Source organism: Panthera tigris, chromosome C2 (genome assembly GCF_018350195.1).
Source record: "Panthera tigris isolate Pti1 chromosome C2, P.tigris_Pti1_mat1.1, whole genome shotgun sequence".
Taxonomy (NCBI): Eukaryota; Metazoa; Chordata; class Mammalia; order Carnivora; family Felidae; genus Panthera; species Panthera tigris.
Window position 1 is genome coordinate 151,707,659 of NC_056668.1, and position 22,322 is coordinate 151,729,980.

The window sequence follows — 22,322 nt, forward strand, 5'->3', positions numbered from 1 at the left end:
AGGGGTGAGCATCCTGTGACTGGGGGCAGACCGCCCTGAACAAATGGTTTTCACCAGGTACATACTGGGCATGTGTGGGAATGTGGGAGGGGTCTCTGGGTAAGGGTTATAAAACCAGGCTCCGCCACAAACGATGTGATCTTAGCCAAGACATTCAACCTCTTTGCATTTCAACAAGAAGAAGAGGTTGGACAAAGTGATTTTTTTTAGTGTTTATTTTTGAGGGGGGGGGGGAGGGAGGGAAAGACAGAGTGCAAGCAGGGGAGGGGCAGGGCGGCGGGGGGAGACACAGAATCTGAAGCAGGCCCCAGGCTCTGAGCTGTCAGCACAGAGCCCAACACGGGGCTCGAACTCATGGACCGCGAGATCATGACCCGAGCCAAAGTCGGATGTTTAACCAACTGAGCCACCCAGGTGCCCCTGGACAAAATGATTCTTAAATTCCACCAAGCTCTGAGAGTCTCTGATTATTTAATATGTAAATATTTGGGTTCCTTTATGACTAATGCTAGGCACTGGTCTAACTTTGCAACACTGGACTCAACTGCCCTGAATGCTACCTGAAAATAATGGACGTTGGACCATCAAATACAATGTATACTGGACATCCCTCTCTGGACGGAAATTTCTGCTGCAGCAGGGGTTGTTAGTTTCCAGGGAGGGTGGGGCATGGAGACGGGATGGGATGCAGAGCTGGAGGACACAAAGGAAGGGAAAGTCAAGGGTCTTGTCCCAGCACAGGGTCAGAACTGGCAGGAGATCGGAATTAAACACACTAAAGACCCAGGTGAGGTCAGAAACCAAAACCAGAGACGGGGGCCTGGGAGAACGGAAGGCCGGAGACTGGGTGGGCTGGTCATGACCGAGGGAAACTCGTGGCCAAAAAAGCAAGCTGACGGTGTTATCACGAGGCTCTGCAGGTGGTCTGCAGCCTGATGAGCCACAGGGTCTCAGGCACAGGGGAGGGCAAGGTGGGCACGGAGAGAGGCAGTTCCTGTCCCCGCTGTGTCATTTCTTGGGCCTTCTCCAGGGACTCACCCCTAGACCTCCTGTCTCCAGGTTTAGGGTCGCTATGGTTTCAGCCTCTGTATGTGGGAGGAAGGTAGCGGCATTACCAAGCTGGGAAAAAATCCAACTTTCCAACATGCGTACTTCTGTCGGTTCCCATGACTATTTTGAGAGTTAATGAATTTTGACAAAATTGAATGCTTCCGAATTCAACGTGGCTTTGTTTTCACTATATTCATTTTTATGACTACATACCCTCTCTTTATGGTAAGCGATCCAGGATCCATACATGGAAGTGATAAAATTTTCCTCTTAACGTAATCTTTAAACTAAAATTAGCCAGACACACCTTAGGTTTGATTTGGGATACAGGCTGGATTTTACAATGAAATGGCAATTGCCACTGTTTTTCAATTAAGTCTATTTTCTGTTGCTGAAAAGATTTCAATTAAATTTGTGTGTGGAGGTGCCATGTATGTTTCCACAGGGCAATCATGTCCAGGGTTCAGGGTGTTCCTCCTTCTCCTCACCCTACCTGGAGTCTAAGGGGATGTGGCCAGGGTCCGGCCGGCTATTTGTAACTCGTTTTCTTTCTTTTTTTTTTTTTTTAATGTTTATTTATTTTCGAGACAGAGAGAGACAGAGCATGAGCAGAGGAAAGTAGAGAGAGAGAGGGAGATAGAGAATCCAAAGCAGGCTCTAGGCTCTGAGCTGTCAGCACAGAGCCCAACGCGGGGCTTGAACTCACGAGCTGTGAGATCATGACCTGAGCTGAAGTCGGACGCCCAACTGACTGAGCCACCGAGGTGCCCCTGTAACTCGTTTTCTAAGGGAAGCTACATCATCCCTTCTCCTGGGATGATTGTGGACAGAATGAGCAACAGAGCAGGAGAGGGGTTAGAAATCACAGATGTAAGAGCCACTGTAGTTTGGAGCAGACATATTCAATGAAGGGTCTGAGTGATTTGCTAGGAAATAAGCAAACCTTCTTTCTCACTAGAATATTCTCACAAATGGTTTGCAAAACAGCTACCAGGTACTAGGACCAAAATGCCTTGGAGATTAAAACAATTTGATTCTATGACAAGGGGGAGGGGAGGGGAGGATTAAATTTTCATTTTTTGGGGTGGGGGGGATGTTCGGCAAAGGAATGTGAAATTTCCTTCAAATCGTAGCAGGAAAAAAATAGCTTCCATTTCAAAAGGCAGACCTGATCTTTTAGATCCTAGTTTTGCTTCCAAAAATCACATCTTCTACATATCTTTGCATATTCTTATAAGGCTGGCATACACCAGAATGTTCCATGAATGTCTGAATATACTGGACCATGACCACATTATTTAAGCTCAGAAAATTTGGGTTCCTATAAATGCCAAAGTGACTCTAATTTCTTTCACCTTAAAAAAACAAAATGCAATACCAGTATTTATGTTTTAAGAATTTTATGAGGTCTCTTCAGAAAATTTTGAGTACCCAGGGGAGTGACAGAACAGTAGGTCACTAGCCCAGACCACGTTTCTCCTATGTTGTCTCTCTCACAGTGGCATGGAATGTCCCAGAGAAAGATTTTCAAGAAGGCCAACCAGACGGGGCTTGCCAAAGTCCCAAGGCCATGGTGCGTCTCTCACATTCATGGTACGTCACGTGGATCAAAGGGGAACATGTGCCCAGGGCCCCTGGGGCGCCAATGCCCAGGGCAGGGTTGTGGAGGAAGACTGAGGGTGGGGGTGCAGCTGACCGGGCAGGTGGCTGATGGGAAGGGCCGGGGGCCTCTGTGAAGGAAGTGCCCTGTATCTGCCCCTTACCTTTGACTTGGACCTCATGAAAGGAAATCCCACGCTGCATTTGAGGAAGTCTGATTCCAACAGTTCACAGGAAATGCCCATTTCCTCCTGAAAGAGAAAAAGCACCAACGGATGGGCTGGCTGTGTGGACAGATACGTGTAAGTGGCCTCCGAGAGGCAGATCGAGACTTTAGCAAACACGGTCCTTCTTTGGGGCAGTTCCCAGACAACAGTCACTGCTGGCTCCGGTGGGAGGGGAACCTGGGACCAGGCCCAGTCCCCTAGCCCTCCTCTGGTGGCCCACCCTACCTATGGTCCCCCTGGGAAGGGAAGCAGGTACCCAGGACATTCTTAACTAATGTTTCAGCTCTGAACCCCGGTGCTCTCCTGGTAAACTGAACCAGCCGCACGTGAGCTGGATGTCTCCAAAGGTTTGGCTTAAAGACAACAGGACACTTTCTGGACGCTTTCTCCTAAGCCCACACTCGAATCCTGCCTTTCAAGGTCTTGCTAGTTTTGGAAAGACAGACTCCAAGGAAAATACACACCAAGGAGGTGTGTGAGGGCTGAGCAGGGCCCCTGCAAGCCTGCCCAGGTACAAGGACAAGGAGAAGTTTCCTTGTGTAGCCCACCAGGGCTGGACCCTACACACGGTGGCCTGAGAAAGCCAGGAGAGGGGTCGTGGCGAGCTGCTGTCTTTCCACCTGTGTCTACAACACAGGGAAGCCAAGAGGCTCTTCAGAACCCATAGGATCCAAGTTACTGAAGCCAAATCAAGACTTCCAAGGGGAGACGGTATGTTGCAGATTCTGGAGAAGGCAAAGGCACAGAACTAGCTCTTGCTGTGTGTCTAGAGGCCAGGACACCAAAGTTCAATGAGGTCATGTGCCTTCTTGGTGCATTCTAAAGCCTGTCTCCTTCTCCATTCCACAGCTCTGATTTTCTAGAGGGAATAAGCATACACGTTACTATTCTACGAACACCTTTTACTATTCTACACCTCTCTTTAAGTTGTCCCCACTATCAGGAACACTTTCTCAGTCCTGCTTCCAAGGCTTACTTCGTGCATCTTGGCACCAAACACTCATGGGTGCCAAGTTCACACCCAGAGTATGGAAATGGCACAGGATTCAGAACAGACCCTGAGCATCTGTTGGGTTAGCTGAGTCAGCATATCACCTACCATGATCAGTGTGAAGGGCACAGGTCTGAAAGATGTCAGTCCTGTCCTTGAAGAGCTCATAGCTTAGAAAGAAGAGACCTCCCAGCAGAGAAACCGACATTTACACGTCAGAGTGAGGGGCTGCTCTTGGAGCCTAGGGCTATGTGTTGGCAATTTCCATAAGGAAACCAGAGAATAGTTTCTCAAATGCTGTCTCAAGACCTGCATATCCCAAAGATTGGTCCTAATGATTCACTGTGGTGGCTTTGTCACCATCCCCTTCCTCATACTCCTCCCTACAGAAGCAGAGTCCACATTGGCCCAAGGAGAAGCTCCTTGAAATCCTAGCTAATCAGCCTGTGGGCATCAGAGGCAGCCAGCCCAAGCCTAGGTGACGCTGACTCTCAGTTTCCCTGGCACAGTTCCCGTTCATACCTGTCATGGGTATAATTACTCTCAAGAGCATCCCAGCATGTATATAAATTACACGATTATTCAATAGTTCCAAACTCCCTTTATGAAGTTCAATACCCCACTAGAAACCCCTTTCAAAGAAGGAAAGAGGTCTTCCTTCCTTCCTTCCTTCCTTCCTTCCTTCCTTCCTTCCTTCCTTCCTCCCCTCCCCTCCCCTCCCCTCCCCTCCCCTTCTTTCTCCCTCCCTCCCTTCCTTCAACTTGAGAGGGTGAGAGAAAGTAAGAGAGAGCACACACACGTGGGCAAGAGAGCTTACGAGTGTGTGTAGCAGGGGCAGAGAGAGAGAGAATCCCAAGTAGGCTCTGCAATATCAGCACAGAGCCTGACATGGTGTTCAATCCCACGAACCATGAGATCATGACCTGAGCCGAGATCAAGAGCTGGATGCTTAACCAACTGAGCCACCCAGACGCCTCCAGGAGAGAGGTTTTCAATTCAAGTCAAAGGTCTATCTGTTCTTGAAATAAAGATTTATTGCCCCAAAGACCTTTTCAGTTTTTGCGTGAGTGTGCAGGAATGACCGGGGCTTCAAAAACTTGCTCTGGTACTTGAGAAGCCCTTGGTTTTCTTGGCCTTGGCCTAAGATTGCTTTTGATTGATTATTCAAGAGCTGCTGAATTTCTTTCTTTTTGTTAATTCCAAAATGCTAGAAAATAACATTGAAGCCAGCATTTATTGCATTAGTCTAACTCTTTCGGTCACTCTACTCAGTCTACTGGAGATTATAAAATTCTGGTTGGATCTTGGTGGGGCTAAGCAGAAAGAGCAAAAGCCACAGACCTCTCTGGGATTCAGAGCGCTCAGTGTACGATTCATGACTCATGAGCTCCTGGTGGTCCTACAGGAAGGGATATCATGCATCACCCTCCTGCTGCCTGTCAGCACCAATACAGCCCTGCTGGGGTCATTTATTTCCATACCCCGCTCTCCTATGACAGTTGTGAAGTACGCAAACACCGTGACTCCTCGTATGGATGGTGTGGGTGCTTGCCCGAGGACCCCTTTCCTACGTGGGTTCAATCAGCTCCCGGCTGAATGGGAGCCGCTTCGCCCGAGGGCTTACAACGCCCTTCCCCGCAAGGATTCTGCAGCCTGTGATTGGCATGGGTGCAAAAGGCCATCCCTCTGCCTCCAGGTGAGACCAGCTCTGCTGTGCAACTCGGGTTCCAGTGGGATTAGGTTAAAGCAGCCTCCAGCTGACAGCACATCCGTTTGGTTCCTTCCTCTGTCCCGTTCTGCTCCATTCATTCCGCTTCTTTCCAGAGCATTTCCCTAATAAATCGCTTGCACAGAAACGCCCAGCTCGGGTTCTGCTTCTGGTGAACCTGACCTCACACAATACTCTGTAGAGCTGAGGATCCCGGCACTGGGAGTCACTGGAAAGTACGGGGCATTTGGTCTCAGGTGAGGAAAGGGAATGCAAGGGGAACCTACAATGCTAATTGATCACGTTTAAATCCACACTCACCAAGAGAAAGCTTTCTTATCTGCAGTGAATAAAATCTGTATAGCCCCACCCAGCCAGGGGAACAATTTACCCCAAAGCAGCATCGAGTCCTCTTTGTTCTGGCTTCACGTTATGCCCAGGGAGGAACTGAAAAACAGGCTTATTATGGAGTCCTTTGCCCCCTTGGCAGGGGCAGGCACCTTGTAGACACAGAGAGACCCAGTGAAGTTTCAAAATAGTGATCTACTGGGGGTTGCTCATCACTTCTGCCCGGCTCTTGGTACCGTACCGCCAGGAGGTAGGTGGGCGAGGTTCCAGACCCTAGGTGTCTCCTTAGCTCCGCTTTTCCCCATGTCCCAATCGTTGCTTACCCTGACTTTAGGTTAGAAAACACAACTTTGTCACTGTCGCAAGACTTATGATGACCAGCTCTCAGCTGACTGGGAACACGGACCAGTGAACAAACGGTCTCCCTTTGTCCCTGATTGCCAGACAGTGTAGACATCTGATGACCCAATTCAAATACGGTACAAATTTACTGCGGAGGGAAACGAAGCCCTGGCTGCAAAAAAAAGCAGGCTTTCATGAAATCAATGAAAGTGATGTTGGAAAACTGCTGAAACCACCGAAAGCCACTGATAAATCTCGATCTGGCTGAGTTTAGGTTGGTTAACTGATAATTATCCCTGGATGACAACACTTTAAGATGCTTCCAAAGATATGGATTTAAATAAAAAAGATCAAGAGAAGTGCTTGGAAAAAATACACCCTTGTAAAATGACCCTTTTGTGATTGTCCTAAAAAAAAAAAAAAGGCAAAATCTGAAACAAAGAATATTACCTTATGATATAATAGGAATATTCACACCCAAAACCTGCCTATCTAGCACTCAATTTCTTCGTCTCCAAAATTAACATGTTATTTTAAAGATGCTAATAAAGCAAATAAGCTTTTGCCCTGGGTCTAAGATATCCTTGACATTATAATTCCAGTGCGACAAGGGCTGTTAAATGTAGGATAATATAAACTTATTTCCACAATTTTTAGTTTTCTTCTTCTTTTAACAAAATATTTTAAAATGTTTTATTTATTTTTGAGAGAGAGACAGAGCACCAGTGGGGGAAGGCAGAGAGAGAGAGACAGACAGACAGACAGACGGACAGAATCCAAAGCAGGCTCCAGGCTCCAAGCTGTCAGCACAGAGCCCCACATGGGTCTTGAACTCACAAACCATGAGATCATGACCTGAGTGGAAGTCAGACGCTTAACCAACTGAGCCACCCAGGCACCCCTAGTTTTACTTTTCAAGTAAACACCCAATCAAATCTGAAAAAAGTTTTTTACTCTGAAATTTTGGATCTTATTCTAAGAAGATTCACATAACTGGCCTTTTTCCCAGTCCCACTTTTCCTTGGCTAACAAGGATATCCAATACCATAAAATGCTATTGGGGCTTCTCCCTGGAGATTAAGTGATTCAATTTAAATTAATTTTTTTTTTTTGTAACCGACACGCATTACTCTCAGGATCAGGAAAACATCAATGAACATTTTCTAGAACACGTGATGAAAAGCATACTTGGTTTATGCACATTTGCCTCTGTATCCTCGATGCCTGGCACCGTGCCTGGCACTTAGGGGCTCCTGAGTTTGCATTTATTAAATGAATGGGCCTTGGATGGTCGAGGATTCGGATGGAGGGACTGCAAGAAGAAGTTCATTTGCTGGTCTGCCTGGCAGGGGCGATGCTTGCCTTGGCAAAGTCCCGCTTTCTTCCAGACATACCTCAGCTGTCCCAGGCCTGGGAGCTTGGCCGGTGGAGTCAAGCCCCAGTCCTGTTTGTCACGTGCAGTCGTTGGCAAGAAGAATCAGATAATGAGGTTAGGGAGCCTCCTTGGACTCCTTCCTCCCGATCACACGCCATCTCATTTCACTCTGGAGCGTGCTTTATTTGACTACCAACACAGTGCTCTTTGCGAGCAGCGTATCTGCAAGGTCCCGGCAAGGGCTAGGCACCCGCAAAAGTTTGAAATTTGACTTCTCATTTTCTAGCTTCCTCATGTGTCTGTCAAACTGAAGGTGACACTCATGTCCCCATGTCTGGCTGCCAGTCTAGCAATTTAGTGTTCATCTAAGATCCCCTCCTCCCACCATTTTTTTTTTTTTTTAAGTAGGCTTCATGCCCAGTGGGGACTCCAACGCAGGGCTTGAACAGACAACCCTGAGATCAAGACATGAGATGGAGTCAGACGCTGAACCGACTGAGCTACCCAGGCACCCCCTCCCCATTCCTTCTGGGCACTTGAGGTGTGATCCTTGTGAGCTGGTGAGAGAGACCTCCATGTTAACTCAGCTAATACAGAATTCGGGTAAATTTCGGAAGCACTTTATCCCCAATTCCCTAATCAACCGAGGGCTCAGAGGTGAGCGGGGGTTCCCAATAAGTTGGCCAACTGCGTTAACATAAAGAGAGTTTATTCCCAGGAAATACTTTATTGGCCCCATTTGACCGTGAGTCAGCCTGAGCCTCACCGGAAAAAACAGTCCTATTCCCAGAAGGGAATCCTTTGGGACGGGGCCCATGAAATTCCTACCCAAGAAGAAAACCACATGGGCTTACAGCATAGAAAGTGCACAAGTTAGCGTCCCAACTTTAATTGCTGGCTCAGGTCTGCGACAGCTATGTGTCCTCAGGGAAATTAACCATCCTTTCCTTAAGCTTCTGTTTCCTCACCTGTCAAAGGAAGGCAAAACACCTGCCTTATAGGACTCTGCTGGTGCCGATGGCCATAAGCATGGAATCCACAGATGGCCCCTACTCAGTAATGGCTTACTACGTGCCAAGTGGCTCCTCTGTGTGGTAGCTTCCCCTCCGATGCCATTTTACAAGGAGGAAACTGGAATGCCAAGTAGGGACATCGCTTGCCCAGGCGTTCCTAGCTGGCACCGAAAGAATGGATCAGAAGGGGCCTGGGTGCGGAATACCAAACAAGGAACGGACAAGGCCCCGCTTTCCCCCTCCCCCGAAGAATCCATGGAAACCAAGCCTAAAGGCAGGGAGCACAACCCGGCGAACCTGGCACATACGTTACAGATGCCCGATATGGCTGACGGCCTGGCAAGGCCGGGTCCGTGGTGACAGACTTCCTGCCAGGCGGGAGCCGGCAGCTGAGCAGCCCAGGGCACCAGGGATCATCACCCACACACACGGGGCGTTTGGAGGAACGGGGTAAAGAGAGCGCTGCAAAACAAGTGCCTTTCTCAAATTTTGTCAAAACCCCGTTGGGCAGCCAGGGCGCAGACCATGCTGGCTTTGGCCTTTTCACGCTTAAAAAAGTGAAGCAAGCAGGAACTACTGTCGGGACAAATGTGTGAGGCGGACGAACCGTGTAACTGTTAATGCAAAATTCCCCTCTGACGTGAAGTCCTAGAATCTGGTGAGGAATTTGGTGAGTGCACTTTAAGCAACTCTGAGCCAGTCACAGGCAGGGGGATGTCAGCGGTAGGTGGGTCGGATGGTCCCGGGAGGGAGGAGCAATTATCTGATCCAAGTGGGAGCCAGGCGTCTTCTTCCCTTGGCCCTTAGAAAACAGTGCTTTGAAAGCTTTAAAATGAGTAAAAATATTACATTTTAAAAGCCAATATGAATTAGAAATGAGTTGAATAAGCTTATTCCTGTAACATGTCCCCCTTTGGTGCATTACATCAACCCCATATAGAGCGAATCGTTATATTTTCACAAAGTGCACACAAATAAAAACACCTCCCTCCGTGCTGGGGGTTGCTCCCTTTGGAACCACAGGGATATGAACTTGAGAATACAAACAAATAAAAAGAAATCAGCCAGCTCTAACTGAAAAGCCCAAAGTGCAAAGAAAGGTGAGTAAGCCATGCCTTTTAAGGCTTAAGACATCATGATTTGATTTTCATCTAGGAACTTGGTCCTTCTGTTAAACAGAGGCAACGTCTTGTCTTAGATTAAAAAAAATTTTTTTTTAATGTTTATTCATTTTTGAGAGACAGAGAGAGACAGAGCATGAGGAGGGGAAGGGCAGAGAGAGGGGGAGACACAGAATCTGAAGCAGGTTCCAGGCTCTGAGCCATCAGCACAGAGCCCGACGCGGGGCCCCAACCCAGGACCCGTGAGATCATGACCTGAGCTGAAGCCAGACGCTCAACTGACTAAGCCACCCAGACGCCCTCGAAGAAAGATCAGTAAGCCATGCCTTTTAAGCCTTAAGACATAATGATTTGACTTTCATCTAGGAACTTTGCCCTCCTGTTAAACAGAAGCAACGTCCTTTCTTAGATTTTTAAAAACACGCTTTCTATTCTTAGATTAAAAAAAAAAATAGTTCCCAGATTTTGCAAATTCTTCATCAACCAACTAAGAATTCAGAGTTGAATTCTATCTCACAAATCAAATTATTTCGATTTTCTTTCACTCTTTTTTCCTCTTCCCTACAGGTTGGCTGGAAAATCAATAAGGTGAGGGCCTCTCGGAACCTGCAGGAAAGAATTTAACATCGGGGCATAAAAACAATGTATGAGTGGTGTTTGCATGAGAAAGGAATTAAGTGTTTGTAGGAATTCAGTGTTTGAGGGGTACTTATTAAAATCCTGGCCAGGAATCTTGGTGTTAGAGATGTACTAACAGTGAAGAGTTTTACCCCACCTACAAACCCACTTACACTCCTGCCCACTCGAAACCCATTTTCTTTCTTTCTTTTTTTTTTAACGTTTTCATTTATTTTGGGGACAGAGAGAGACAGAGCATGAACAGGGGAGGGGCAGAGAGAGAGGGAGACACAGAATCGGAAACAGGCTCCAGGCTCTGAGCCATCAGCCCAGAGCCCGACGCGGGGCTCGAACTCACGGACCGCGAGATCGTGACCACCTGAGCTGAAGTCGGACGCCCAACCGACTGAGCCACCCAGGCGCCCCTCGAAACCCATTTTCAAAGGACTGTGCCAGGAAGGGCCTTGCTACTCAAGGTGTGGTCCTTGCACCTGCAGCATCACCGACACTTGGGAAACGTGTTAGAAATGCAGATTCTCAGGTCGGACCCCAGACCTGCTGAATTGGAGTCTGTATGTTAACACGATCTCCAGGTAGCCTCTGTGATCGTGACCATGTGAGAAGCACTGCTCTACATCACTGAGCCCACCCACTCGGGAAACAAGAGTGGAGACCACCTTCCTCATGCTCCCCGCCCTCCAGAAAAATATGCACACGGCTGATGTTCTTTGAGGGCTACTGCGTGTGTGCGGACACACTCTTCTGGAGCTGGAGATCTGCCCATTCCCATGTCCCTTATCTAGGTCCCCCCCACAGCAGACGCCGGGACAAGGACTGGGCTGCAAGTCCTCTATTTGGGAGGCGACCCCAGGGCAGGAATGCCACGGACGGGTGAGAAATCCGGGGCGTCTACCCTTCAACATCCGACTCTCCTTGTCTGAGTTGTCCCAGGAACGCTGACCGTCCTGCACTCCCAGCCCCTCGGTGCTTGAGCATAGCACACGCCGACTGGAACCGGCTGGAGCCAGGGATATCATGCGCAGTTGTGTAGGCTGTTTACTGCACAAGAGACCTAGCTGAGGGGGAGAAGGGCTGAAAACCAGCTCACGGCTGCTCTCCAATCCTGCTCCTGGCCAAGAGGCCGTGGACCACCAGAGGGGGCACTTCTCTCCAATTGGTATGACAAGTGCTAGAAAGACCATGTCTAACGTGGAAAGCTTTCTAAAAAGGACTCAGGTGGAGCCTTGACACAGACCCACTGAATCACGGCACACAGCACAGGCAAGCATTTGCTGAACAAGCTCCCCGGGCTGAACAAGCTCCCCGGGAGGTTCCAACGTGCACTCGAGTTACACACCCTCAGAGGTTAGGTTACATTATAACCACTGTTCAAGATGCAGATGGCCGGCCCCACCCTCCAGAGTGGGGTTCCTTAGAGCAGAAGCAGGGTCAGAACACGTGGATTTGGAATCATCTGAAGCACATGTACTATGCCAGCTTTTGAAACAGACCCCAAGGGCTAGGATAGTCACCGCCTTTTTGGAGGTTAAGAGATTGAGACCCAGACTGAAGGGGGGGGGTGGGGAAAAGTGCTTTCCCTGGGTTCCAACTCGTGAGGACAGAACACCTGTCAATAGGTCCCACGCTGCCTCAAACGGGAGCCTCACACACACTGGAGCCCCCATGCCCTCCAGGGAGTGGCAAAGAGAGGCGAACTCCAGAGACCAAGGCCAGCGCCAACATGGGTGCCCGCCTTCTGCTGCCCCCGAGGAAGCCCATCCATTCATTCAACAAGCGTTTCTTATTTTGTCTCAAATGGGAAACAGCTCCTGCAGAATAATTCTTATGTACGAGAGACGCGTGTTTTGTTACGTCTCACATTCTTTTGTTCGTCCTCTCATTTAATAATTGTCTGCTGAGCAGCCCTGCTGTCCTTCGCTGCTCTTATAAGCAGGCCCCTGTTGCCTCCCAGGAGGTGCTCCCAGCCTGTGGGGAGGGAGAAGGACCCAGCTGCTGGAGGAAAGACCCCTGTATACTCACTCCTGTATGATGGCTGCCCGGGAGTGGTGCACTCGATGGGCAGAAATTGAGCTCCCTGTACAAATCCAGAACACGGAGGTCAAAAACTATTACAAATGACGAGCAACTCAAATTAAAAAATACTCTTCATAGGGGCGCCTGGGTGGCTCAGTCGGTTGAGCGTCCGACTTCGGCTCAGGTCATGATCTCACGGTCGGTGAGTTTGAGCCCCGCGTCGGGCTCTGTGCTGACAGCTCAGAGCCTGGAGTCTGCTTCAGATTCCGTGTCTCCCTCTCTGCCCCTAACCCACTCGCATTCTGTCTCTGTCTCTTTCAAAAATAAATAAACATTGGGGCGCCTGGGTGGCTTGGTCGGTTAAGCGTCCGACTTCGGCTCAGGTCATGATCTCACGGTCCGTGGGTTCAAGCCCCGCGTCGGGCCCTGTGCTGACAGCTCGGAGCCTGGAGCCTATTTCAGATTCTGTGTCTCCCTCTCTCTGTGACCCTCCCCCATTCATGCTCTGTCTCTCTCTGTCTCAAAAATAAATAAACGTTAAAAAAAATGTAGAAAAAAAAATAAATAAACATTAAAAAAAATTTCAAAAACTACTCTTCCTAAAATGGCAAGATCTAGCTGAGGGCCCTCTTATTCAGAACTGTATCTAGCAGACTAAATAAGGCAAACAGGTCCCTGTGGGACTTACGCTCCGTTATTAATTTACTCAACAGGCATTAGTGGACTGATGTCGGGTGCCAAGCATGGAGGTACTAAGCAAGCCTTCCTCTTAAACACCAGACGTAGAGCGACTGCCTTGGTGGCTGATCTAACAGAGCAACATACACCGGTTGAGGACTCGAGGTGTAGGGAATGCCCACGGGAAGGTCAGAGAGGAGAGCACAGGCTGTATCTCAGGATGTTCCGATTGCTCACAGGCCAAGGAAAAAGCCTGGTACCAAGAACCTTGAGTATCAATACCAAGATTAGGACAAAAGCAAGTTGGGACACCCGGGTGGCTCGGTCGGTTAAGCGCCCGCGACTCTTGGTTTCGGCTCAGGTCATGACCTCACGGTTCGTGGGTTCGAGCCCTGCATTGGGCTCCATGCTGACAGCACAGAGCCTGCTTGGGATTGTCTCTCTCCCTCTCTCCCTGCCTGTCCCCTGCTCGCTCGCTCTCTCTCTCTTTCTCAATAAATAAATAAACTCAAGTTAAAAAAAATAAAAAAAGAAAAAAAAGAACAAGAAGAAGCCCGTTTTACAGCACTGAACTGAGAAGGGCCCTCTACTGTAACTAAATGCTAATGTCATGTGTCCTTTTTTGTATTTTCAAGAACGCTATGGGGAGTGTCCTGGTTTTCTAGGATTATGGTTGGCTTTCTCTATATTTGGTTTCAACATTTTCAGTTAATTGGCCAATTATTTAAAATGACTCACACACACAAAGAGTAAGGGTTGCTTTTGGTTGTTTTAATGACTAGGTTTTAAGTTTAATCTTGCTGGAGTTGTTTGTAAAAGATCTGAATTTTCCTGGTTCTCTTAAAAAAAAAAGGTGAGCCGCAGGTTCATAACCTTTCTCGGGGCCCGTCTATTTTGAACTTGTTGTTGTGACACTCATGATGTCAGAAGCTGGCTTTGGTGGCAGGGGACCAACGCATGGACTGCCTTCTTTATTACCTCCCAAGCCCTGACGCTGCAAAAGCAATCGGCTGATCCGCACTTTCTGTGCGTCTGTCTGTCATCTCCTGGGTGTCTCCCCCACAGACAGTTTTTGCTCGTTCTTTATTCTCCCTTGGACAACGTTTTCATTTGTCTTGCTTTCCACACTGGGTTTTAGTTCCACTTCAGCGGGCTAGACTGACCACACAGCGCCCTGCTCACAGCAGAGCAGAGGAAGGGTCCACAGCGCTGGAAGGGCCCCCTCCCCCTCCCCACGCACCTCTCCACACACACACACACACACACACACACACACGGCCGTGCACACACAGCAACTCTTTGTGAAAGGGGAGAGAGAGATGGCCGTGCTTGGGAATTCCCATCCCCTCGGGGGAACTCTTACCCTGATGGGGATGCGCTGAGATGTGACTTGTAACTCTGGGCCGAAGTTACCCACCTTCTTTCTCCCCCCCCCCCCCCCCCCCCCACTGCCCCGAGAACTTCAAAATACCTTGCTTGGCCTCCTTCTCCACTTCCCTACTGGTTTCTCCTGGGAACACTTCCTAGTATGTTACTTTTGCAGGATGCCTTATCTCAGGATTTCAATCCAGGGGACTCAGAGACCATCAGAGAAACACCCAGGTTCCCTCCCTCTGTCTGTACTCCAGGTAGGGGGAAGGCGCCAGTGGGAACACTTCAGGATGTGAGCACATGGCCTCCCGGGCCTTAGAAAAGCTCTCATTCTCTCTAACGCACGATGCAGCGCTGAGCTGCTTTACTGGGAATGTCCGTTCCAACCGAGCAAACCGGGATCTTTTAAAACAAAGAATTCCACCCGCCCGGCGTTAAGGGTGCAAGCTAAGACGGCCGTGCAGACTTATGTGACTCATATATTGATTTCAATCCACTTAAGTGCCTCTTAAACATAGACTCATTTAATTAACGTTCCTAAGCATTTTCTCTTTGTCCACTTTGGGAAGGAGGCCTCCCACGCTGCCTGCACCAGGCTCCGGGAAGGGGCCCTGAACGGCGGGCGGCGGGCGGGTTAAAGCCACTCTCCTCTTTACAGAGCTTTCCAGGGGGAGGGCCCCGGGGCCCCGTGAGCTTCTCGACCTGTGATCGCACAATGAGTTTTTTCACACTGCCTTGGGTTCAGGTCGTGGTTCTACCACTTGTCCAGTGGTGCCTTAAGAACGTCCCTGTAAAAACACAGAGAGGAATTCCTACCCCACCAGCTTGCTGTAAGGACTTAGCCAATCACTTTGGTGCTGCCACCGAGGTGCAGGTGGTTGCTACTCAGCTCCACCGGGGGGGACTTTTCAAGTGCTTCCTTCGCTCTGAGCCGCTACATTTGGGGGCAAATCCTTAGGCCTGTTTAAAGCCTCTCCCAGAGCTCGACCCTCAACCTGGCTGGGCTGCCTGAAAACTAAGTGACAGAATCAACGTGCACTGAACTCTGACCACGTGGCAGGCTCCGCCCTAGGCGCTTTGTCAGGACGGACAGGTTTATGCTTCTCAACAACCCTGCGAGGTAAGTATTAGATCATCCATTTTGCAGAGGAGCATCCAGAGGCCCAGGGAGGGTGAAGGAACTGGTCCGAGGCCCCCCCGGCAGCTGCGTGGTAGCACCAGAACTCGACTGGGGCCGACCGACCCCAGAGCAGATAGCTCCTCACCGGGACCAGTCTGCAAGGGGGCCTTCAGGGCACGGGGTGCGCAGGTTTTCCTTCCTCTGCTGTGCAATCACGCGCCTACAGCGCAGAGGTTCTTCAAGTCTCTTGTGCATCGGACGGACCCTGCTGGGACTCGCCCGCAGGACTTCTGATTCAGCAGGTCTGGGGAACGGTCCGTGAACGCACGTTCCTCATCGGGTCCCAGGTGAGGCGGACGCTGGTGTCCCACTGGTGTCAGGAAGCCACGCCCGGAGTGGCGCCAAGCTGCATTCTCAGAGCCACTGGCCCTGGGCACGACCCACAGTGGAGGACGGCCTCCTGAGAAGGAGTAGGACTTGGGGCGAGCGGGTGGCTCAGTTGGTTAAGCATCGGACTCTGGATTTCGGCTCAAGTCACGGTCCTGCAGGATTTGAGCCCTGCGTGTGGGCTGCGGGCTGACAGCATGGAGCCCGCTTTGGATTCGGTCTCCCTCGCTCTCTGCCTCTCCCCCCACTTGTTCGTGTTCTTTCTCTCTCTCTCAAAATAAATAAACTTAAAACAAAAAAAAAAAAAAAAAAAAAAAAGAGGGAGTAGGACTCAGTCTGCTCAGCCAGTGAACACGGGACACGGCCCCTTCCAGGGAGGCTAGGAAGTCTGTGGGGCCCCTGCTGCTGGCGTATGGGAGCCCTGCACGGGCCAACCACTGTCACCGGGATACCCCCACGTCACCTTTCTCTACACTGCCCCTCACCCCCCTCAAGCCCCAAAATGCAGCCAGAAGATTAACATGACGGTACCGTGGTGAAGAAATGCTGAAGAGAACAGAAGGGCAGGAGGGAATAAACATTTACCGAATGTCTTCTCATGTTGGACCTTGAAGTGCCATGTTATCTGAGCCTGCCACTGTGAGGTAGGGCTCATAACCCCCACTTTACAGATGAGGAACATGAGGCCCCAGGAAGTTGGACAACTTGCCATTATGTGGGCAGCTACATCGCGATTCCAACCCTGGTCAGTTTGGCCGCTCGGCACCTAAGCTTCCTCTACCCCGGGATGCGCCCCTGTGACCGTCTGGATGGTAGGCATCCTGTCTCAGACATAACCGGACCCGAGCAGGCGGCAGAGAGAGGCCTGGGGCCCCGTGTGGTATTTCTGCTGGAGAAGGAAACATTTCACACACAGCGTCTCAAGCCATGAAACGGACTCTGGTCTATGCAGGGTTTCCCGGCCAGAAATAAAAGGGCCAGATGGTGTCTCACCTGCCTGGGGGATCCACGGCTTATCCTCAGCCCAAATAGAAACAGCAGTGTGACTGCAAGGAGGGTGGCCCCAGGCCTTCAGAAATGGCCAGCAGATGCCTATGGTGGCAGGCAACGTGCCCATCCGTGAGCCTCAACCAGCAGCCCCCTCGCGAAGAGAGCACAGCAGGCTTTTTACAAAGAGCACAGAGAGTTTTCTTTGGCACAAGATTCAGATTTCCTGCCCTGTTCCAATGACCTCACGAGGGAAGCGCCCTCGGACCCCTCCCCAGTGCCAACAATCTCGGTTTCACAGCTCAGGCTTTCTGCTTATTTGGGGAGAGAGCTTGTTTCTTGTCTTCTCGAGGCCCTCCTCCCTCCTCCATCTGTGGCTCAGTCCTGCCCTCCTCTGTGCTCGGAGACGACAGGCTGTCCTTTCAGCTGGAACCTTCCGGATGAAGGGATACAGAGGAGGGAGGCCCCTCTGTTGCGAGCACCAACTCTGCACCTCCTCAGAGCCCTCCTGAGAAACGACACGCGGGGGAAGAATTCTGTGTTTGAATCTTACAACTGGCACTAAAAAGCGACAGGAAAAGTCACACGAACCTTGAGACAACAAAAGCTCCCACTTGGGTTGTCCAGGCCCGAGTTGTTTCAAGGGTTTCAGAGAAGAACCAGAAATTCTGGCTCCTCCCCTGGGTGGATACCATCCAATGTCACGATCCCACCATTGGCATTTTAACCCACTCATTTCTAGAGCCATTGGTCATGGCCTAGAGTTACAAGTGGACTTAAGATGGCCACAGAGCACTTAGGAGGCAAGGCTGGGGTAGGGAGAACCTCTTCCTTCCTCAACATGAGCAGGGGAAGTAGGAACCCTCAACTACTGTGTCTATGGCTAAGTTACTCACCTGGGCTGAGCCCGGTTTCTTGCCCTGGCACGTGAGGATAATAACGCTTCTCATCCAGCTTTGTGAGAACCTACCACAAATCCCCTCTGGGGAGCCAGGAACTGTGGGTGGCACTCCCCTCCCCCAACTTCCACCCTCCCGAGGGGTGGGGCATGTGACCTAGGCTAGGACTTTTATGACACGAGATTGCTCATTGACTGCAGCTTGGCAGCCATTTTGCCACCCTGAGGGGACAGCCTGTCTGAGCAATGGACCAAAATGAGAAAGAGAAGCTGACAGATGGAGAGACACTGTAACAACTTTCTGAGGCCCAAACAACAGACTGTGGCTCACGCCAACCCTAAGTTTTTTTGTTTTTTGTTTTTTTCCAGTTTGCAAAATAATAAATTGCTTTTTCACCCAAGCCAGTTTTCATCACTTGCCACAAAAAGCTTTAAAACACGTATAAGTACCTATCTCAGTGTTCTGGGAAGCAAATTAAGTAAAAGCCCTTGAAAGGGCCTAGCAGAGGGTGGTGTGGAGAGGGGTCCCCAAAGTAGGGCCATGGGCTACAGCTCTGGGGCCCAGCTCCCTGGAGAGGGCGGGGAGACTCAGCCATGATGGCTCCAGGCACCAGAGGGGGGCCGGGGGGGTTCTCATCAGAGGGTTTTAGGGGGACATGTGTTAGATTCCACACTGAGATGGAGTCTTCTATCCGGATCCCACAGAGGAATGGCCTATATCTGAAGCGGCCTCAGAGCTGACCTAATACCATCAGCCCTTTAGTTGCAAAGGTGACTCAGGTTCATTCGTGTCTGGTAGGCACGCCTAGGCTTGCGGGACCTTGAACCCCGTCCTTGTCCACCGTCATTTGGGAATGCTGCTTCTGGACCTTGGAGGGCCAAGAGAATCTTTGTTTTTAACGAGTGCCAGGAACTGTTGCTGGCAGTCTACAGACAGCACTAGCTTATAAGTCCGGAACATCCATCCTGAATAGGGACAGTGATCTCCAAGTGTGTCTGTAAATTATTTGCTCCTCCTCCCCTCAAACCGTGGAGTCTCAGTCCCCAGCCTCTGAACGTGGGCCAGACTTACTGACTCACGTCCAAATAACATCATGTGGCACAAGTGACGGATTCTGTGTGACCTTCTGAGAGAAGGTCGTGAGCAGGTGAGCTGCCTGGTTCGCTCTGGGGAAAGTCAGCCGCCATGTTGTAAGGACACTCAGACCACCTGCTGCAGGCGCCCTGGTGCGGAAAATGTGAGGCCTCCCGCCGACCGCCACCACCAACCTGCCAGCCACGTGGGGAGCTACCTCAGAAGCAAATCCTCCAGCCCCACAGCCCAGCCAAGGCTTAGACAGCTGTAGCCCTAATCAGATCCTGATGGAGCTCTCGTGAGAGACCCTGAGCTAGAAGCATCCCAAACTGCTGACCCTCTGTGAACGATAACGACCGTTGTTTGCAGCAACTAGGTTTTGAAGTCATTTGCTGCACAGCAATAGATGCGTAGGCATCGTTAGGGCTGCGGTACAGAGACCCAGACTCAGACAGTCGGGGAAGGGGGTAGACTAAGGCCCACCTCATCTGGCTCCAAGGCCAGAGTCTTTTCCTCGTGCCCACTCCAGGGAGGGTGCTGAGTCACCAAGCCTTCCTTGTATTTTGGTCATAGGTAGGGTGACCGTGGATCCCAGTTGCCTGGGACAGTCCCAAGTTATGCCTGTTTTCCTGGGGCTAATTATTAATGATGCTCCCAGTAAGTCCCTGAAGTGTCCCAGTTTGATAGACTCTACGGTCACCCCAGAAATAAGGAACCCTCTTGGAGGACACTCTGAAGCCAGAATGACTCTGTTCAGTGTTCAAGTGACAGTCCTGCTCACCTTCCTCCCACCTGACCCACGCCTGTGAGCTCATCCTCAAACCCTATCTTATCTCATTCTCTATTTTGGGCAGGGGACGGCAGCAGGTAGGACGACAATATTTACTTCCTGGCAGTTTCCTGATGTCAAGGATTAGGCCCTGTCCTTAACTGTGAGGCAGGATGGCAACAGAAAAGCTTTGTCATCAGACAGATGGGGGGTGTAGTCCCACGCTGCCACTTGGTAGCTTGGTGACTTGGAGAAAACCACCATCGTCCTGAGCCGAGTCTTCCCCTCTGCGAAACAGAGATGATCATTCCATCTCCTCAGGATCAGCAGGGGTGCTTCCTGACACAATGTCTGTGACTGTGCCCAACAGAGTCCCTGTCACACCCTGGGTGTGCTCCTCTCCCTAGCACGGCTCTGCTGAGTCTTTGTGAAAATCAAGCCAGAGCCGGAAGCCAACCCGTACTCGGTTTTCTCTATCACAAGAAAGAGTTGGATGGGGTCCTTTCCTCCTCCCGGTGTCATTTTCACCCAGACAGAGAGACAGAGAGGGCACAAGCAGGGGAGGGACAGAAAGAGGGAGGGAGGGAGAGAGAATCCCAAGCAGGCTCTGCACTCTCAGCGCACAGCCCGACTCGGGGCTCGAATTCACGAAACTGTGAGATCGTGACCTGTTCACAGCTGACGGAGCCACCCAGGGGCACCCAGGGAGCATTCTTTAGAAACACCGGATTCTCGAGCTCTGCTCCCGACTTTCCAAAACCTCCCAGAGCTGTGCTCTGCTTCCTCCCTGTAGGATCCTTGAGTTAAGGTTGAGAAGTAAAGACAATGACACCCCCCTCCATCCCTCCTCACGTCCGCGCCTCCTGGCAGCTGCCCCCAGCAGGAAGTAGACTTCATTTTTCCACCTCGGGTCCGGGTGGAACCCGTGACTTAGTCTGACCAACAGAACGCAGCAGAAGCGATGCTCTGCCTGTGGCAGGCTTCATCTCCGGAGCGCTTGGAACTTCCGCTGGCTCTCGGGAAGCCCACGTGAGCCTGGGCTGGCCTGCTGGAGGACGAGACCACAGAGCTGTCGCTCCCATGGCCCCAGACAACTGCCCGCGGGCCTGCCGGCTCCCCACAGATGCCCCCGCAAAGTCAGAAGCTGGGCCTGGTGTTGCGGGACCACCGCCAAGGTCATGAGCAACGTAAGATGACTGTTATTGTATTGGGCCACTACAGCTGGGGGTGGTCTGTGCCAGCGATGGGTACAGAGTTGTTGTGAAGGGTACATGAGGGCCCTTGTGAGTTACTGACGTCCCACCCGGCCAGCAGGAAGCACTGAGGAAGGGGTGGCCATGATGACATGGTTGGCCACCCATCCGCCTCGCCAAGCCCATGCTGCCAGCCCAGGAAAGCCCTGGCCTGTCCCTACTCTTCTTGCTATGAAGTTACGGTCAGTTCTTCTTTGGTTAGCCCCCATGGAGAGGCAGAACGGACGTCCACAGAGGAGAGCAGAGAAAGAGGAGAGAGACAGAATATAAGAACACAACTGCAGAGTGGCTCTGAGGGGTGGGGTCCCCACTGGGCCCACTGACTCAAGCTAAGGGAGACGGGGCCCTGGAGACACGGGACGTGCACAAGAAACCCGGGCATCAACGCATTCCACTGTACTTGTGTCCCTGGGGACCGAGGAGTGAACTCCAGAACACGGGAGAACATACCAACTCAAGATGGATGACAAAAAATGGCCATCAGTTTTATTTACTGTCCCCAAACCTTCAAAGTGCTTGAGGGTACCTCAAGTAGAAAGAAACGGGACAAAAACACAAACAGAACAAAAACAAGGGAGGTGTTTCGTAAACTTCTTCAAGGAGATGGTTTTCCTCAGTCCCACTTAAACAGAAGATAACTCACCGGTAAGACTGTTCTTTACCTCAGTATTTGTTAAGTTATTGAACCACGTTTAACTTTTTATTTGCGCTGCACTGACCTCTGTTAAGATGTTAAGATTAAAATTTCTTCAGCATTGATCTTCTTGTAAACAGAAGGAGTTTGTGGTTGAAGTAATCAATTCCTTATTTACCTTTCCTAAAGCCTGGGTTTTATTTGTTTAGCTCAAAATAAGGTCTCTTGCACAGTATACTTGAAATGTCATAGCTTTTCAGGCATTTTCCCATTTACGTTGCTTCCTATTTTATATCTAGCGTCAAGCACAGTGATCAGGAGAAGTCAAGGTCTAGATTCAAACTCCACCCATCTCCATCCAAAACACAAAGTCCTATCTGTTTACCTCTACTTAGAATGCAGACTGTCTTCCCTTCGGGCTCATGGAAAATCTCAGGAAGGGATTACGGCCAGGAGGAGAGTTAACCAATGCTTTTGTTCAAATGGCAAAAGGCAGTTATGGGTTGAACTCGTGTTGTGGGAGCTGGTGTTGGGGTTGGGGTCAGAAACCGGTTTAGAATATGCCTCAGATGCCCTACGTCATTTACTCCTGGCCCAACTCTGATTTCAGCTCTGGCACGGCAGACGGTCCCGAGGGCATTCACACTCAACTGCGCCCTTGCCAAGGCAGGACCATCTCATCTTTCAGAGGGAGCCCTCAAACGACTGGGAGGAGCTGGTAAAT

At 50.5% G+C, this 22,322-nt stretch overlaps 1 protein-coding gene and 1 long non-coding RNA gene across 15 annotated transcripts in view; both read right to left on the minus strand.

Annotated features, from left to right (window-relative positions):
- Positions 1–22,322, minus strand: part of ITGA9 (integrin subunit alpha 9) — a 400,223-nt gene that overhangs the window by 95,465 nt on the left and 282,436 nt on the right. For all 14 annotated transcript variants that reach the window (XM_042956919.1, XM_042956927.1, XM_042956925.1 and 11 more), the window contains one exon: positions 2,814–2,900. In XM_042956919.1, the coding sequence (XP_042812853.1) occupies positions 2,814–2,900 (87 nt within the window). The remainder of the gene's footprint in view (positions 1–2,813; positions 2,901–22,322) is intronic.
- On the minus strand, positions 17,277–17,951 carry LOC122230700. Its single transcript, XR_006207746.1, has 2 exons — positions 17,866–17,951; positions 17,277–17,477 (listed from the first exon to the last, which is right to left on the minus strand). It is a non-coding gene; the product is annotated as an uncharacterized LOC122230700 (long non-coding RNA).